At 44.3% G+C, this 15180-nt stretch overlaps 2 protein-coding genes across 4 annotated transcripts in view; both read right to left on the reverse strand.

The window, feature by feature from the left end:
- LOC144737539 (uncharacterized) overlaps positions 1-15180 on the reverse strand; it is a 46115-nt gene that overhangs the window by 11610 nt on the left and 19325 nt on the right. Inside the window, exons 2-4 of one of the 3 annotated variants that reach the window (XM_078620272.1) lie at positions 11496-14788; positions 10992-11076; positions 176-7370 (exon numbers count right to left, since the gene is read on the reverse strand). The exons of 1 other annotated variant lie outside the window; for it this stretch is intronic. In XM_078620272.1, coding sequence (XP_078476398.1) covers positions 13603-14715 — 1113 coding nt within the window. In that variant the 5' untranslated portion in view covers positions 14716-14788 and the 3' untranslated portion in view covers positions 176-7370; positions 10992-11076; positions 11496-13602. Of the gene's footprint in view, positions 1-175; positions 7371-10991; positions 11077-11495; positions 14789-15180 lie in introns of those variants that run through there. One more of the 3 variants, XM_078620271.1, reaches the window with a different exon arrangement.
- LOC144737537 (uncharacterized) overlaps positions 1-15180 on the reverse strand; it is a 66616-nt gene that overhangs the window by 10051 nt on the left and 41385 nt on the right. The gene's annotated exons all lie outside the window — the stretch shown is intronic.

The raw sequence follows: 15180 nt of genomic DNA on the forward strand, positions 1-15180 counted from the left end.
GCAAGTCCCCGTATGGCTAGGCCCCGCGTTGTAATGTTTCAATCTGGACATCGATTCCGTACTCGCTGCTACTCAATTGATATCCCTACGAGGGAGTAGGAGCGAGGCTCTACCTGGGTTCACAACAACAACAACAACCACCACAACAACCACCACCACGATGTAAACTTTTCACCTCGGATCTCAGTGAGCGAGCGTGCGCGCAGCAGCAGCAAACTGGTAGCTCATGACGTCATGCGGCAGCATGAGGTGACATGACGTCATTTGCGGGGTTCACACAATCCCCTCCCCCAACGAGCAGCAGGGTAACTGAATATATTATGTTAATGAGAGGGGCCCATGTCAGGTGATGGTGCTTGGCTGCTGACCCCGTCCCAAATAAGCACTTTACTGGAACGGAAATCGGCAGACGTGACGTCACGCTCAAAATCCCGGTGGAGGGGGATTTGGGGGGGTATATACCTCGGTGACATGACGTCACTAGTGGGGGACACCTCCCCCTCGCGTCTCACGCAGTTAATGAGTGGTGACGTCAGAGAGCGAGATCAGGGTTAGAGTTCAAGTTTATTTAGATTCCATTTCTATGGCTCCCTCTCTTGAACAGAGACCCATTGGGTGCGTGAGCTCAACAAAAACATAGTGAACATTCTCGTTGGTTCTTTCGGTAAAGTCACGTATAAAGATAACATAATAAATTAAATAATAACATACGACGTTTCGATTGCAACACAAGCAATCATCATTAGGTATAAATGAAATAGCAACAAAAAATTTAACCAGAAAACTATAGACAGACATATAAGCAGACAGATATCACCAAGATACATAGAGAGAGAGTAACACAGGCACAGAGAGGGAGATTGTCTCGGTAGCGAGGCCTTAAATAGACAGAGCGGGGCGGAGGCAGAGAGAGTTGGAGGAGTTAGAGAAAAAATTAACATGTCAATGAATACGAAGCACGCCTGGTAAAGTACGCAAGCTTGAACATTAGGAGAGAGGGAGAAAGAACACCAGTGGCGGCTTGTCAATAGAGGGCGCTGGGGCGCCGCCCCCATCAAGATTCAAGAAATATACATATACAAAAATTATATAAAAATACATAAATAAAATATTTTTTTCATACGATGTGCCGGCTGGTAGTAAGAAAAGCATCAGCATTTAATAAAAACTGGCTTTAATCGGTCAACTATTTTCTATGTTTTTCAATGTGTTTCATGCGGGACGCCGGACAAATGGATGTCTATGTGAGACTTTAAATTTTCGGACAGCATGTGACCTGAAGCTGGTCTCTAATTGGTTTCTTAAAGATTCTCCTCAGGGCGCAAGTCGTTGCGTCCCTGGCCAATCAGAATTGGATACATGTTATTTTATCCAATCTGATTGGTTCTCGTCACCTGTCATTCAACTTTACGCTCTGGGCCACTACTGCGAGTGCGCAGGCGACACCACTTCGACACTTGCTAGGCTGATCAAATTTTTTGTGTAAACAATGGCAGCAGTTCATCCAAATTCTGTAATTTATTTACAAAAAAACCCTTTCACAAGGCTTTCGCTGGAAGAAATAAAAAAGATAAAGGATCTCGGACCGGACCAACCCGATTTACAAATCCAGCAGCAGGCCAGTGACAGAGGACGAAGCTACACACGAAGCTTCACCCGCGCTTGTTATGAGAAACGGAGGTGGCTGGCTGGATGTGATGTTAGCAATTCTTTTTTTTGTTTTCCCTGTCTTTTATTTCAAAGTGTCAGCACTGAAGTTTTGTGGACAACGACGGGGGTAAGAGACCTCAAACATCTCTCTGACAAATGCAAACGTCATGAAAGTAGCCGCAGCCATATTGATAATAGCATGAAACTAACGTTTTTGGGCAGAGTTAGCATTGCTGAACAACTAGATGAAGGCTACAGGATTGGCATTAGAAGGCACAACGAAGAGGTGACAAAAAATCGACACATACTGTCCAGGATAATAGACTGTGTGAAATTTTGTGGAGCATTTGAGTTGGCGTTACGTGGCCATGATGAGAGTGAGAGCTCAGATAACCCCGGTATATTTCGCGGGTTGGTGGATTTTGTTGCCTCTCTTGATGGAGCATTGAAAGAGCACCTTGACAGTGCTACTGTATTTAAGGGAACGTCGAAAACTATACAGAAGGAGCTACTGGACTGTATGTTGTCTGTTACAAGAGAAGAAATAATCAAAGAAGTCCAGACAAGTAGTTTTTTATCAATCCAGGCAGATGAAACAACAGATATTGCCACACAGTTCCAACTTGTGCTTGTGCTGCGCTACATCGACGACAAAAATAACGTGCAGGAAATATTTTTTGAGTTCATCCCTCTGCAGTCAGCTACAGCTGAGTCCATTGCTACTGCACTAAAAGAGCGTCTTGCTTCTATCCTTCCTAAGGATCAGAAAAGTAAGCTCATCTGCCAGGCATATGATGGGGCCAGCGTGATGAGGGGTGCCACTGCAGGTGTTCAGAGAAAAATACAAGATGTGTACCCAAATGCCCACTACATCCACTGCTACGCACATCAGCTCAACCTGATAATGCAACAGGCCACGTCTCACATATCCAAGACGAGAATATTTTTTTCTAACATTGGTGGATTTGCCAGCTTTTTTTCTAAGTCACCCAAGCGGACATGTTTTCTGGATAAAGTGGTTGCCCATAGACTGCCAAGATCCAGCAACATCAGATGGAAGTTTCATAGCCGTGCCATTAATACTGTTTTTGAGCACAGAGAGGATCTCATTCACTGTTTTGAGAGCATACAAGACTCAGGTGACTTCGACCCAAATACTGTCAGAGAAGCAGGAGCCCTGGCCATGCTACTGGAGGATGAGGATTTTAAGTTCTTTATGGAACTTTATCACCACATCATGCCACATGTAGACTTCCTCTATGCCAAGCTCCAGAAAAAGAACATTGATTCAGTCCATATCAAAGTGAGCATCCAACAGTTCCAACAAGAAATACAAAAGATCAGGTAACTTTATTCCTGTAATATGATCATTATTTGCTTTCTCTTTCATTTTTAACTCTCTTTATCCTTTGCCAAAATTATAATAAATTATCTTTGTCCTTTGCAGAAACTCTCTCCACTCCATTGGTGAGCAAAGCAGTGGTTCTCGTCCAACAAAGAGGCGCCGGGCGCTCAGTTCGGAAGACCGTGAAAGGATTGCAGCAGAGGTGAGTTTGTTATAGAAATCAGTCAAAATACCATTTTACATTATTGTTGTGCTGCAGAGATGTCCTGCCTACATATCATATTCTACAGACTCAAGAACACATTTTTAGTTTGGTATAAATCCTAACAAAAATCTTAATTTTAATATACAATAGCATCCCAAAAATAATAAATTGGCAACATAAAAATAAATGATCAAATGAAATTTGAAGCCACCAAAAACTAGTCTTGTATGGGACAAAAACTCAAATGGCTCTATTTTTCTTTTGAAAGTAATTGCAACTGTGACAATTAGTGGTCTAATTAATTATCTCTATAGGTCTGTGACACAATCCTGGGACACACTAGGGAGCGTTTCTCCTTCACAGACCACCTTGTCTGTGCCACCTTGTTGCAGGGGGACAGGTTTGATGAGTACAAGGATACCTTTCCTGAAGATGCATTGAGCAGCACCATGAAAGCGTACCCGATGCTCAGTGGAAGCAAGCTGAAGACGGAGCTCAGTCTCATCTACAGCAAGGAAGAGTTCAGAGCCTGCCGTGGTGCTGTGGACCTATTCCAGCTGTTTATGGAGAATAATCTCGAAGAAGTCTTTTCCGAAACTGTGACTCTCCTAAAAGTTATCATTACCACACCCATGACCACGGCTGAAGCTGAGAGGTGCTTCTCAACCTTGAAACGAATAAAAACTTTTCTCAGAAACACCATGACCCAGGAGAGGCTGAATGCACTGGCATTGCTGTCCATGGAAAAGAGACTTGTTACGGAGATGACTGACTTTAATCAGAGAGTAGTTGAGAAATTTGCTGGCCAGAAAGAAAGAAGAGCAAAATTTATGTTCAAGTAGGAAACATGCTTTTTGGAACTTTGGTCTGAAATGTATATAAAAGAAAAACATTTATGTTCAAGTAGGAAACATGCTTTTTGGTACTTCTTTTGGTCTGAAATGTAAATAAAGATCATCAAAATTTATATTCAAGTAGTCAAAATGGTTTTTGGTACTGCTATATATTTATTTGCCCCCCTCAATAAAATAAAAAAAATGCGCCCCCCCAAAAATAAATATCACCAGCCGCCACTGAAGAACACACTAAATTAAATAACTTAGCAAAATATCGCAATGTTATGTAATACAACACAGAGAGTCGGTCAACACACAATTAACGCATAGCCTGGTCGATTACGTATTTCAAAGATTGCTAAGTTAGAATTTAAGTGTGAAAATTCCAAAGAAAGACGAAACATAAGACAAGAGGAACGGAGACACACAGACAGAGCAGAACATAAGAACGACAAAAAACGAGTGGAGACAGAAAAAATACACTAAATACACAGGCAGAGAGAGAAAACAAAAAACCCAGGATAAGAGAAAAAGATAAACTTGGAACTTCCCCGTAGAAGTGGTTCAATCTTGAATTTGGAGCTTTCGTGACTGCAGGAATTACTCGTTGGTTCTTTCGGTAAAGTCACGTATAAAGATAAAATAATAAATTAAATAATAACATACGACATTTCGATTGCAACACAAGCATCAGGTATACCTGGTGATTGAATTAAATAATAACATACGACGTTTCGATTGCAACACAAGCATCAGGTATACCTGGTGATGATTGCTTGTGTTGCAATCGAAACGTCGTATGTTATTATTTAATTTATTATTTTATCTTTATACGTGACTTTACCGAAAGAACCAACGGGTAATTCCTGCAGTCACGAAAGCTCCAAATTCAAGATAGTGAACATTATTGTGTGCATGAACATTGTGTGTGTACACTGTTTGTTGGCGCAGTCGGGGGCACAGGTGGTGCATTGGCCAGTCATCTCAGTCAGTCGACGCATGACACCTGGATCTACCCCGTGCACAAGCGCCGTGGTGACGTCACCACCACTTAGTGGCGAATGGCGGTTGTTGTTACTGTGTGTATACACTGTGCGTGTACAGACTTTGTATACTGTGTGGGTAAACTGTGTGTACGCTGTGTACATGGTGTGTAGATCTTGTGGGTACACGGCGTGTGTACACTGTGGGTGGTCCGATTCAGTCGGGCGGCATTATCATTTCATCGGCTGCGCTATGCTGTGTGGAATCTACCTGGTCTATCGCTCCGCATGAAGCTTCGGTTCTTCTCGGCCAGTCATGCCCTCCCTTCTGTAGGCATGTGAAACGTGGACCCCTCTAAATGGAACATCTGCGCCAGTTAGAAATATTCAGGCTGTCATGCCTACACTCAGATTGAGGGTAGCCAAGTGGCAGCACATTCTCTATTTATTGCAGAGGTTCAAGGTTCAAATCCGACATGCACGTCTGGCTACTCCAGTAACATTAAACAAAATATGCACCATCTGCTTAACAGTGGATGTAAAACATACTATTGTCATTCAAAACACAGAGGTCATTGCATATTGGTGTCATGGTCAATATTTGGGCAATTCCAAACATTATCCAGAAATTACATAATGGAGATTCCACATCGATCATCACCCCCTACTGACAGACTCATGCCCACATGCAGGCTAGAGCAGGGTCACCTTATCACACAGTCATGCCACTTGGGGGTGCTCTTCGAGTGTCTGTGATGAGATATGAAACAACCGAGTTGCTGAAGCAATTAAGCAAGCACCATATCAATGCAAATATGAATATAACAGTGGAATACTTGGGAGCTCATTGGCTCTTGCTCCTGATTATTCATCTACCCAACCCACAGGTCAACAAATACTCGCCGCTCTTACTCTGCAGGTTGAACCCAGGAATTGAGTGTTCAACTTCATGTTCTTTTCATTAAAGGCCTGTGACAAAGGTGAATCTATTGGAGCTTCATTGTCTCAAGCTTAAAACATCTACCAGGTCTCCATTTGACTTTGTATTGTCTAAGAAGTCCACCCACACCTCCACTTCCACAAACTGCTGGGAGTTGCCTCGCTCTGCCTCACAGTCAGAATTCTCCTCCTGCTTCACGTTGCCTCCATCGATGTGAAGGTACGATTTTGGAGTTGAATCTTCATCTTCACATTTTACCTTCACTTCTTCGCTCTTCACCATCACTTCTTCACATTTCACCTTGATACCTTTAAAAGTGTCCAAGCTGGGATTCACTTCTGGTTTCATGAGGGATGGGCTCATTGCAGCACTTTGACTTTCACAAGCCGATTTCAGACTCCATTTCTTGGGGATCTTCTGATGCTTGTGTGTCCTCTGGTGATGTTTAAGTCTTGATGACTGTGCAAACGCCTTCTCACACAGAGTGCAACTGAAGGGTTTCTCTCTCGTGTGTGTTCTCTGGTGCTTCCTTAGAACTGATGAATATGAAAATGCCTTGTCACACACAGTGCACCTGAAGGGTTTCTCTCCCGTGTGTGTTCTCTTGTGTATTTGTAGATGTGGTAATTGTGAAAATGCCTTCCCACATAGAGTGCAACTGAAGGGTTTCTCTCCCGTGTGTGTTCTCTGGTGATTTTGTAGATGTTGTGATTGTGCAAACACCTTCCCACACAGAGTGCAACTGAAGGGTTTCTCTCCCGTGTGTGTTCTCTGGTGATTTTGTAGATGTTGTGATTGTGCAAACGCCTTCCCACACAGAGTGCAACTGAAGGGTTTCTCTCCCGTGTGTGTTCTCTGGTGATTTTGTAGATGTTGTGATTGTGCAAACACCTTCCCACACAGAGTGCAACTGAAGGGTTTTTCTCCCGTGTGTGTTCTCTGGTGATTTTGTAGATGTTGTGATTGTGCAAACACCTTCCCACACAGAGTGCAACTAAAGGGTTTCTCTCCCGTGTGTGTTTTCTGGTGTGATACAAGACCGGATGACTGTGAAAACGCCTTCCAGCACACAGTGCACGTGAAGCGTTTCTCTCCTGTGTGTGTTCTCTGGTGTCTATGAAGACCAGATGACCGTGTAAATGCCTTGTCACACACAGGGCACTTGAAGGGTTTCTCTCCTGTGTGTGTTCTCCAGTGTTTTTCAAGAGTAGATGAAATTGAAAATACCCTCCCACACACACTGCACTTGAAGGGTTTCTCTCCTGTGTGAGTTCTCTGGTGCTGTGTCAGATGTCCAACATGATCCGTGCTGTATGCACACTGGTTGCATTGTTGCATTTTTCTACCGAGCTGCGCTGAGTGCCTTTGCTCCGAACCAATTTTGCAGAGGAACTGTCAGAGGAAGCGTCAGCTGCAGACAGAAAAAAAGAATATCCAGACCATCTACGTCAGTATCGAGGCACAAAGGAATGCATATATACACAGTCACACATGACTTGCACGTCTATACTCATTCATATATTCATGATAGAGTGAAAAGGATTCCCAAATTCATCACACGGGCACACAATGAGAGGGCAAATGGTCAGCCTGGAAGCCCTAGTATCTTCAAAATGAATGTTAACCTAAAACTCCAAGCACACAATTTCGGTTGTCTGGCTACAAAAGGAATATTTATAAAAGCAAAATTCAGCTAACACAGCAAAGGGTGTTGAAAATAATATTATTTGTATTATGCATAAATGCATGAATTAATGTTCAATCACAACTTAAAGGTGTGAAGCCAGGCTCAGATTTCCTTGAATGCTGGGATGAACAGATCTAACTTCAGCTGCATATGTTCAGTGTTAATTTCCTGTTTCCATTCTCGTAAAAAGTTCCAAAGAAAAACAAAAATAAACTATTGTTTTGATTTAACCTCCGTGTTCAATCGAGTTAATATACTTTACTGCAAATACAAACTTGACACTGTAACACACACTGGCATGGTAAAAAAGTGGTGGTGTGTTCAGAACCATGCCTGGCCACCTTCATATGCTCCGTAATAATGCTTCCCCACAATAAGTTAAGTTTTCACGAATCAATCATGTTTGTTGTTGGCGATAATCAAACTTTAATTGTGATAACACTATGTAACACAATTTTTGTTCCTGGGTACTAAGTGTTATTTTTTTTTTTGCTGATGCCTAAAAGTCTAGAAAATGGCTCATTCCCCACAAACATTGCTTTTGTGACCAGAATTATACAAGAACTAAAAAAACTAATTAACCTGTTTTCTCATTAAAAAGAGGTAAATTTCTAAATATCACTGTCCTGGTCACAAAAGCAAAGTTTGTGGGGAATAATAGCCATTTTTTAAAATTTAGAGGCAAAAGTAATTAGGAAATAACACAAACTACCCAGGAACAAAAAATGTTTTTGTTACACAGTGGAATAACTGCGCCACCGCTCCCCACATAGATAAACTCTTACATACACATATATTTCACATGAATGCCATGTAAGTGTGGATCACTTGTCAGCAGGTCATGGGAATGATCCAGGTGTCAAGCGATGACTGACTGAGATGATTAACAGATGCACCAGCTGTGCTTCCTGCTGTCTTGCTACATTTCAGGCACCCAGCGTTCCACCCATTCATGTGAGCGTTGCTACTCCAACCTCATTGTTGTTGCAGAGCAAATACCTCCAACTGCCCTGCAGCATACGTCACGGGCCTTTTCTAGAGACCGATCTTGACAGCAGGTTTGATCAACTCCACATCCTCCAATCTCTTCTCTAGCCAATACCATGCCCGTTTAGCTCGTAACATCTGGGCTAACAGAAGATGCTTGAGCATTGTCTGTTTATGCGGAATTCATGACCCAACCAATGCAGCCTCGCCTGCCAAAGTCTCAGATTATATTCAGTACTGATATTTTAGGGCTCTGTAAGGTTTTAATACAATCTTGTTTGGTTCAATAGAGGGGATCATCGCCAGGCCAGCCTTAATTAAAAGCCAGAACAGACAGGCCTTAAAATAAGTTCATATTTTGCATCCACAGAGAAAGGAGTAATATCTGTGGCCAAGAAGAATTACAGCTATATTCGTTCATTTATTTCAAAATCCTCTTGTCTTGGTGAGGTTTGTGGTGGCAGCACATGCAGTAGGGCAGTCCAGACCTCCCTTTCCCTGGCGACAGACTCTAGCTCTTCCTGGGGAATTCCCAGGCGTTCCCAAAGCCAGCCAAGCGACATATTCCCACCAGAATGTCCTGGGCCAGGCCCCTGGGATGTCCCCCAGTTAGACGTGCCTGGTAGAGTTCCAGGGACAGTCTATTGGGGGGACTCCTTACAGATATTATATATTGATATCACTCATGGAACGATGCCTGGTGGCTAGGTGACCCACGAAACCCATTTGGGCTCAACCTGGAATGGCTGCGTGGCACCGTCCTGTGCGCCCACTATCCACAGGACGAAGGGTGAGAGACGGGTGCGATGCCAGTATGGCAGGGAGAGGGATGGTCTCAGACAGACTAGACCTTGGCGATGGACACTCACAGCTTTGTATGGAGCAAAAGTCCAGGCAGCTTTCACACAGTGTTACACAGTATAATGAAAGAATGCTGCTAGACAAATTTAAAGTGAGACTTTGGCTGCCAAACCAGAGCTGGTCGTGAACACATTAATCAGGCATGGAAGCTCCTCCACCACTTGTAGAACTGCCTGATTACTCATGGAGAGTTGAGCAGGTACAGTGTTGTATGACATGAAATTCCCAGGCAGGTGATTTATTTTGGTGGAACATACGCAAGGCCACCTTTCATGATGGAATTATCCAGGCACAGAACAAGATTATCTAACCCCATCTCCTTGAGTAGCCATTTCCAGATCATCAGCATATATAACATGGTTGACCAGGGAACGATCCCTTAACTATAACCAGGCATCGATGCGCGTATCATTTTAACTGTAACGAATGCAATTTATTTATATGGCTATTGTGAGCTTCTCAAACTACGTAATTAATTAAGATGCTATGTAATGTAATGCATGGGGCCAGAGTGAATTTCTGTCACAAGCCAAGTTGAACAGCAAATGGCTCCAACTCCTGGTCACGCAGATTTAGACGGGCTTGCCCAAAATCATAAAAATCGTCAATGAATGTGAGCAGAGGCAGAGACATTATAAGTATAACCCGTAAAAACAAAGTTTTTCACTATAAATCCTTTATATGCGTGGCGGCTAGAGTCCTCTCGTCCTCTGGCTTGAGGTGGCTGCCACCTATGGGTCAGATGATTGCATTGCACCATTAAGCAGTTGGTAATTAAATATATTTTGTCCTAAAAAGTGTAAAATTTTGGAAAAAAAAATTCACGAACATTAATTGTCACGCACGAGTCTGTGTGGAAAATGTCAGCTCGATTGGATCACGGGAAGTGGGTTTAAAAACGACCGAAAGATTTGCACGGTCCTCAGCAAGCAAGCAAACTTAATATAAAGGATTTAAAAAACAAAGAACCCAAAGCCCCAAGCCTCAATATGGTACGATACACCTTAATTACATAAAAAAGCAGAGACATTACTCTTAGTGTTTGATTACTGAGACCTGAGCTAAGCCGGGTAACTTAGTTACTGCTGGATAAATAAAATACTTCCGATGAAGTTTGTGAGTGAGTGGGGAGCGGTAGTGCAACGGTTAGCGTGCTGCGCGATGAACCCAGCGAGCCGATTCTATTCCCACAGAGCCAAGCCGCAATATTTGGCTGTCGTCTGATGAAGCTGGTTGGAATTAGTGTCAAAACGTTGTTTTCAGATTGTAAATGTTGTGGCTTGGCTCAACACACCGATGTGCTGTACTAGTACACTACACTATACACTACCATACACTACACTATACATTACTACACACTACACTACACACTAGTGCTGTACTTGTGACTAATTGGCCACGTTCTGTTTACGTGACAAACCTCTTACTAATTGGCTGTCGGGTGGTGGCGGGGTTAACGGCACATTGATTTATTTACGCGATCAATCCCAAACAAACCTGTATTATGGCTGTATATTTGGAGTTTGCGTGTCCCTCTCTCTCCGTGGTCGCGTGGATTCTCCACCGGATCCTGCGGTTTTCCCTGCACATTTAGAGTCAACATCACCACGCGTTTAGAGTATTTGACCGATAAACATTCCACACGTTGATAAGCCCCCCATGTGTTGTGGTCAGGTCGCTTCTGCAAACGAGCGGTGTAGCTCAAGTGGGCTATGCCTGGTGAAATAAAAAAAAAACGTAGAAATATTTAAAGTAAAAACAAAGTTTAAAAGTAGTGAACCAGGTGAAGACAAATTAAACTTAAGCAGAGAATTCATGCAAATATAATCAGGCGAGGGCAGGAGACAAGTCCCCGTATGGCTAGGCCCCGCGTTGTAATGTTTCAATCTGGACATCGATTCCGTACTCGCTGCTACTCAATTGATATCCCTACGAGGGAGTAGGAGCGAGGCTCTACCTGGGTTCACAACAACAACAACCACCACGATGTAAACTTCTCACCTCGGATCTCAGTGAGCGAGCGTGCGCGCAGCCGCAGCAACCTGGTAGCTCATGACGTCATGCAGCAGCAGGTGACATGACGTCATTTGCGGGGTTCACACAATCCCCTCCCCCAACGAGCAGCAGGGTAACTGAATATATTATGTTAATGAGAGGGTCCCATGTCAGGTGATGGTGCTTGGCTGCTGACCCCGTCCCAAATAACTACTTTCCCGGAACGGAAATCGGCAGACGTGACGTCACGCTCAAAATCCCGGTGGAGTGGGATTTGGGGGATATATACCTCGGTGACATGACGTCACTAGTGGGGGACATCTCACCCTCACGTCTCACGCAGAGTTAATGAGTGGTAACGTCAGAGAGCGAGATCAGGGTTAGAGTTTAAGTTTATTTAGATTCCATTTCTATGGCTCCCTCTCTTGAACAGAGACCCATTGGGTGAACATTATTGTGTGCGTGAACATTGTGTGTGTACACTGTTTGTTGGCGCAGTCGGGGGCACAGGTGGTGCATTGGCCAGTCATCTCAGTCAGTCGACGCATGACACCTGGATCTGCCCCGTGCACATAGCCTGGCACAAGCGCCGTGGTGACGTCACCGCCACTTAATGGCGAATGGCGGTTGTTGTTACTGTGTTTACAGACTGTTTGTATACTGTGTGGGTAAACTGTGTGTACGCTGTGTACATGGTGTGTGTAGATCTTGTGGGTACACTGCGTGTGTACACTGTGTGTGGGTGGTCCGAATCAGTCGGGCGGCATTATCATTTCATCGGCTGCGCTATGCTGTGTGGAAGCTACCTGGTCTGTCGCTCCGCATGAAGCTTCGGTTCTTCTCGGCCAGTCATGCCCTCCCTTCTGTAGGCATGTGAAACGTGGACCGCTCTAAATGGAACATCTGCGCCAGTTAGAAACATTCAGGCTGTCATGCCTACACTCAGATTGAGGGAAGCCAAGTGGTAGCACATTCTCTATTTATTGCAGAGGTTCAAGGTTCAAATCCGACATGCACGTCTGGCTACTCCAGTAACATTAAACAAAATATGCACCATCTGCTTAACAGTGGATGTGTAGAGGTGTTACGGAGGGCAAACAAACACACTGGGCGTGGTTATGCCCGTACGCCGAGAGGTGCTTACATCCACGTCCGCACCGTTCAGCCTGGGGGGCTGACACGGAGCTGGGATCCCCCACGGCCCCACCCCTCAGTGGGGGAGTTGCTATATAAGGCGGTGAGCTGGAGGGCTCGGGGTTCAGTGTTCAGCCTTAACCAGTGAAGCAAGAAGACCTGCTAGATAGGCCTTGGGACTCCCCTGGATCGCTGTCCTTCTCAGGACCGACCAGGGCAAGCCAGTGGCGTGGGCCCAAGAGCCCAGAGCCGATGTTCTTGTAAGAGCCGGTCTGGGGACTCAGGGTGCCGTAATCCCAGCTTAACCAGGGCTGGGTTAGCTAGCCTCCCCTAGCCCGGTAGTGCAGGACCTAGGAGTAGGCTAGCTGTGACATAGAGTGTTGATCTCCCAGTTAGACAGGTGAAGGGGCCGATACCCCTTCAAGTGTTGTACATCTCGGCCTGTTATGTACTTTGTGCTTAATAAATAAGTGTGCCTCCAACTACGTCGTCCAAGTCTCCTGGAACTTACTACAGATGTAAAACATACTATTGTCATTCAAAACACAGAGGTCATTGCATGTTGGTGTCATGGTAAATATTTGGGCAATTCCAAACATTATCCAGAAATTACATAATGGAGATTCCACATCGATAATCACCCCCTACTGACAGACTCATGCCCACATGCAGGCTAGAGCAGGGTCACCTTATCACACAGAGTCATGCCACTTGGGGGTGCTCTTCGAGTGTCTGTGATGAGATATGAAACAACCGAGTTGCTGAAACAATTAAGCAAGCACCATATCAATGCAAATATGAATATAACAGTGGAATACGTGGGAGCTTATTGGCTCTTGCTCCTAATTATTCATCTACCCAACCCACAGGTCAACAAATACTCGCCGCTCTTACTCTGCAGGTTGAACCCAGGAATTGAGTGTTCGACTTCACGTTCTTTTCATTAAAGGCCTGTGACAAAGGTGAATCTATTGGAGCTTCATTGTCTCAAGCTTAAAACATCTACCGGGTCTCCATTTGACTTTGTATTGTCTAAGAAGTCCACCCACACCTCCACTTCCACAAACTGCTGGGAGTTGCCTCGCTCTGCCTCACAGTCAGAATTCTCCTCCTGCTTCACGTCGCCTCCATCGATGTGAAGGTACGATTTTGGAGTTGAATCTTCATCTTCACATTTTACCTTCACTTCTTCGCTCTTCACCATCACTTCTTCACATTTCACCTTGATACCTTTAAAAGTGTCCAAGCTGGGATTCACTTCTGGTTTCATGAGGGATGGGCTCATTGCAGCACCTTGACTTTCACAAGCCGATTTCAGACTCCATTTCTTGGGGATCTTCTGATGCTTGTGTGTCCTCTGGTGATGTTTAAGTCTTGATGACTGTGCAAATGCCTTCTCACACAGAGTGCAACTGAAGGGTTTCTCTCCCGTGTGTGTTCTCTGGTGCTTCCTTAGAACTGATGAATATGAAAATGCCTTGTCACACACAGTGCACCTGAAAGGTTTCTCTCCCGTGTGTGTTCTCTTGTGTATTTCTAGATGTGGTAATTGTGAAAACGCCTTCCCACATAGAGTGCAACTGAAGGGTTTCTCTCCCGTGTGTGTTCTCTGGTGATTTTGTAGATGTTGTGATTGTGCAAACACCTTCCCACACAGAGTGCAACTGAAGGGTTTCTCTCCCGTGTGTGTTCTCTGGTGATTTTGTAGATGTTGTGATTGTGCAAACGCCTTCCCACACAGAGTGCAACTGAAGGGTTTCTCTCCCGTGTGTGTTCTCTGGTGATTTTGTAGATGTTGTGATTGTGCAAACACCTTCCCACACAGAGTGCAACCAAAGGGTTTCTCTCCCGTGTGTGTTTTCTGGTGTGATACAAGACCGGATGACTGTGAAAACGCCTTCCAGCACACAGTGCACGTGAAGCGTTTCTCTCCTGTGTGTGTTCTCTGGTGTCTATGAAGACCAGATGACCGTGTAAATGCCTTGTCACACACAGGGCACTTGAAGGGTTTCTCTCCTGTCTGAGTTCTCTGGTGCTGTGTCAGATGTCCAACATGATCCGTGCTGTATGCACACTGGTTGCATTGTTGCATTTTTCTACCGAGCTGCGCTGAGTGCCTTTGCTCCAAACCAATTTTGCAGAGGAACTGTCAGAGGAAACGTCAGCTGCAGACAGAAAAAAAGAATATCCAGACCATCTACGTCAGTATCGAGGCACAAAGGAATGCATATATACACAGTCACACATGACGTGCACGTCTATACTCATTCCTATATTCATGATAGAGTGAAAAGGATTCTCAAATTCATCACACGGGCACACAATGAGAGGGCAAATGGTCAGCCTGGAAGCCCTAGTATCTTCAAAATGAATGTTAACCTAAAACTCCAAGCACACAATTTCGGTTGTCTGGCTACAAAAGGAATATTACAAAAGCAAAATTCAGCTAACACAGCAAAGGGTGTTGAAAATAATACTATTTGTATTATGTATAAATGCATGAATTAATGTTCAATCACAACTTAAAGGTGTGAAGCCAGGCTCAGATTTCCTTGAA

The sequence above is a fragment of the Lampetra planeri genome, chromosome 71 (genome assembly GCF_965212315.1).
Source record: "Lampetra planeri chromosome 71, kcLamPlan1.2.h2, whole genome shotgun sequence".
Taxonomy (NCBI): domain Eukaryota; kingdom Metazoa; phylum Chordata; class Hyperoartia; order Petromyzontiformes; family Petromyzontidae; genus Lampetra; species Lampetra planeri.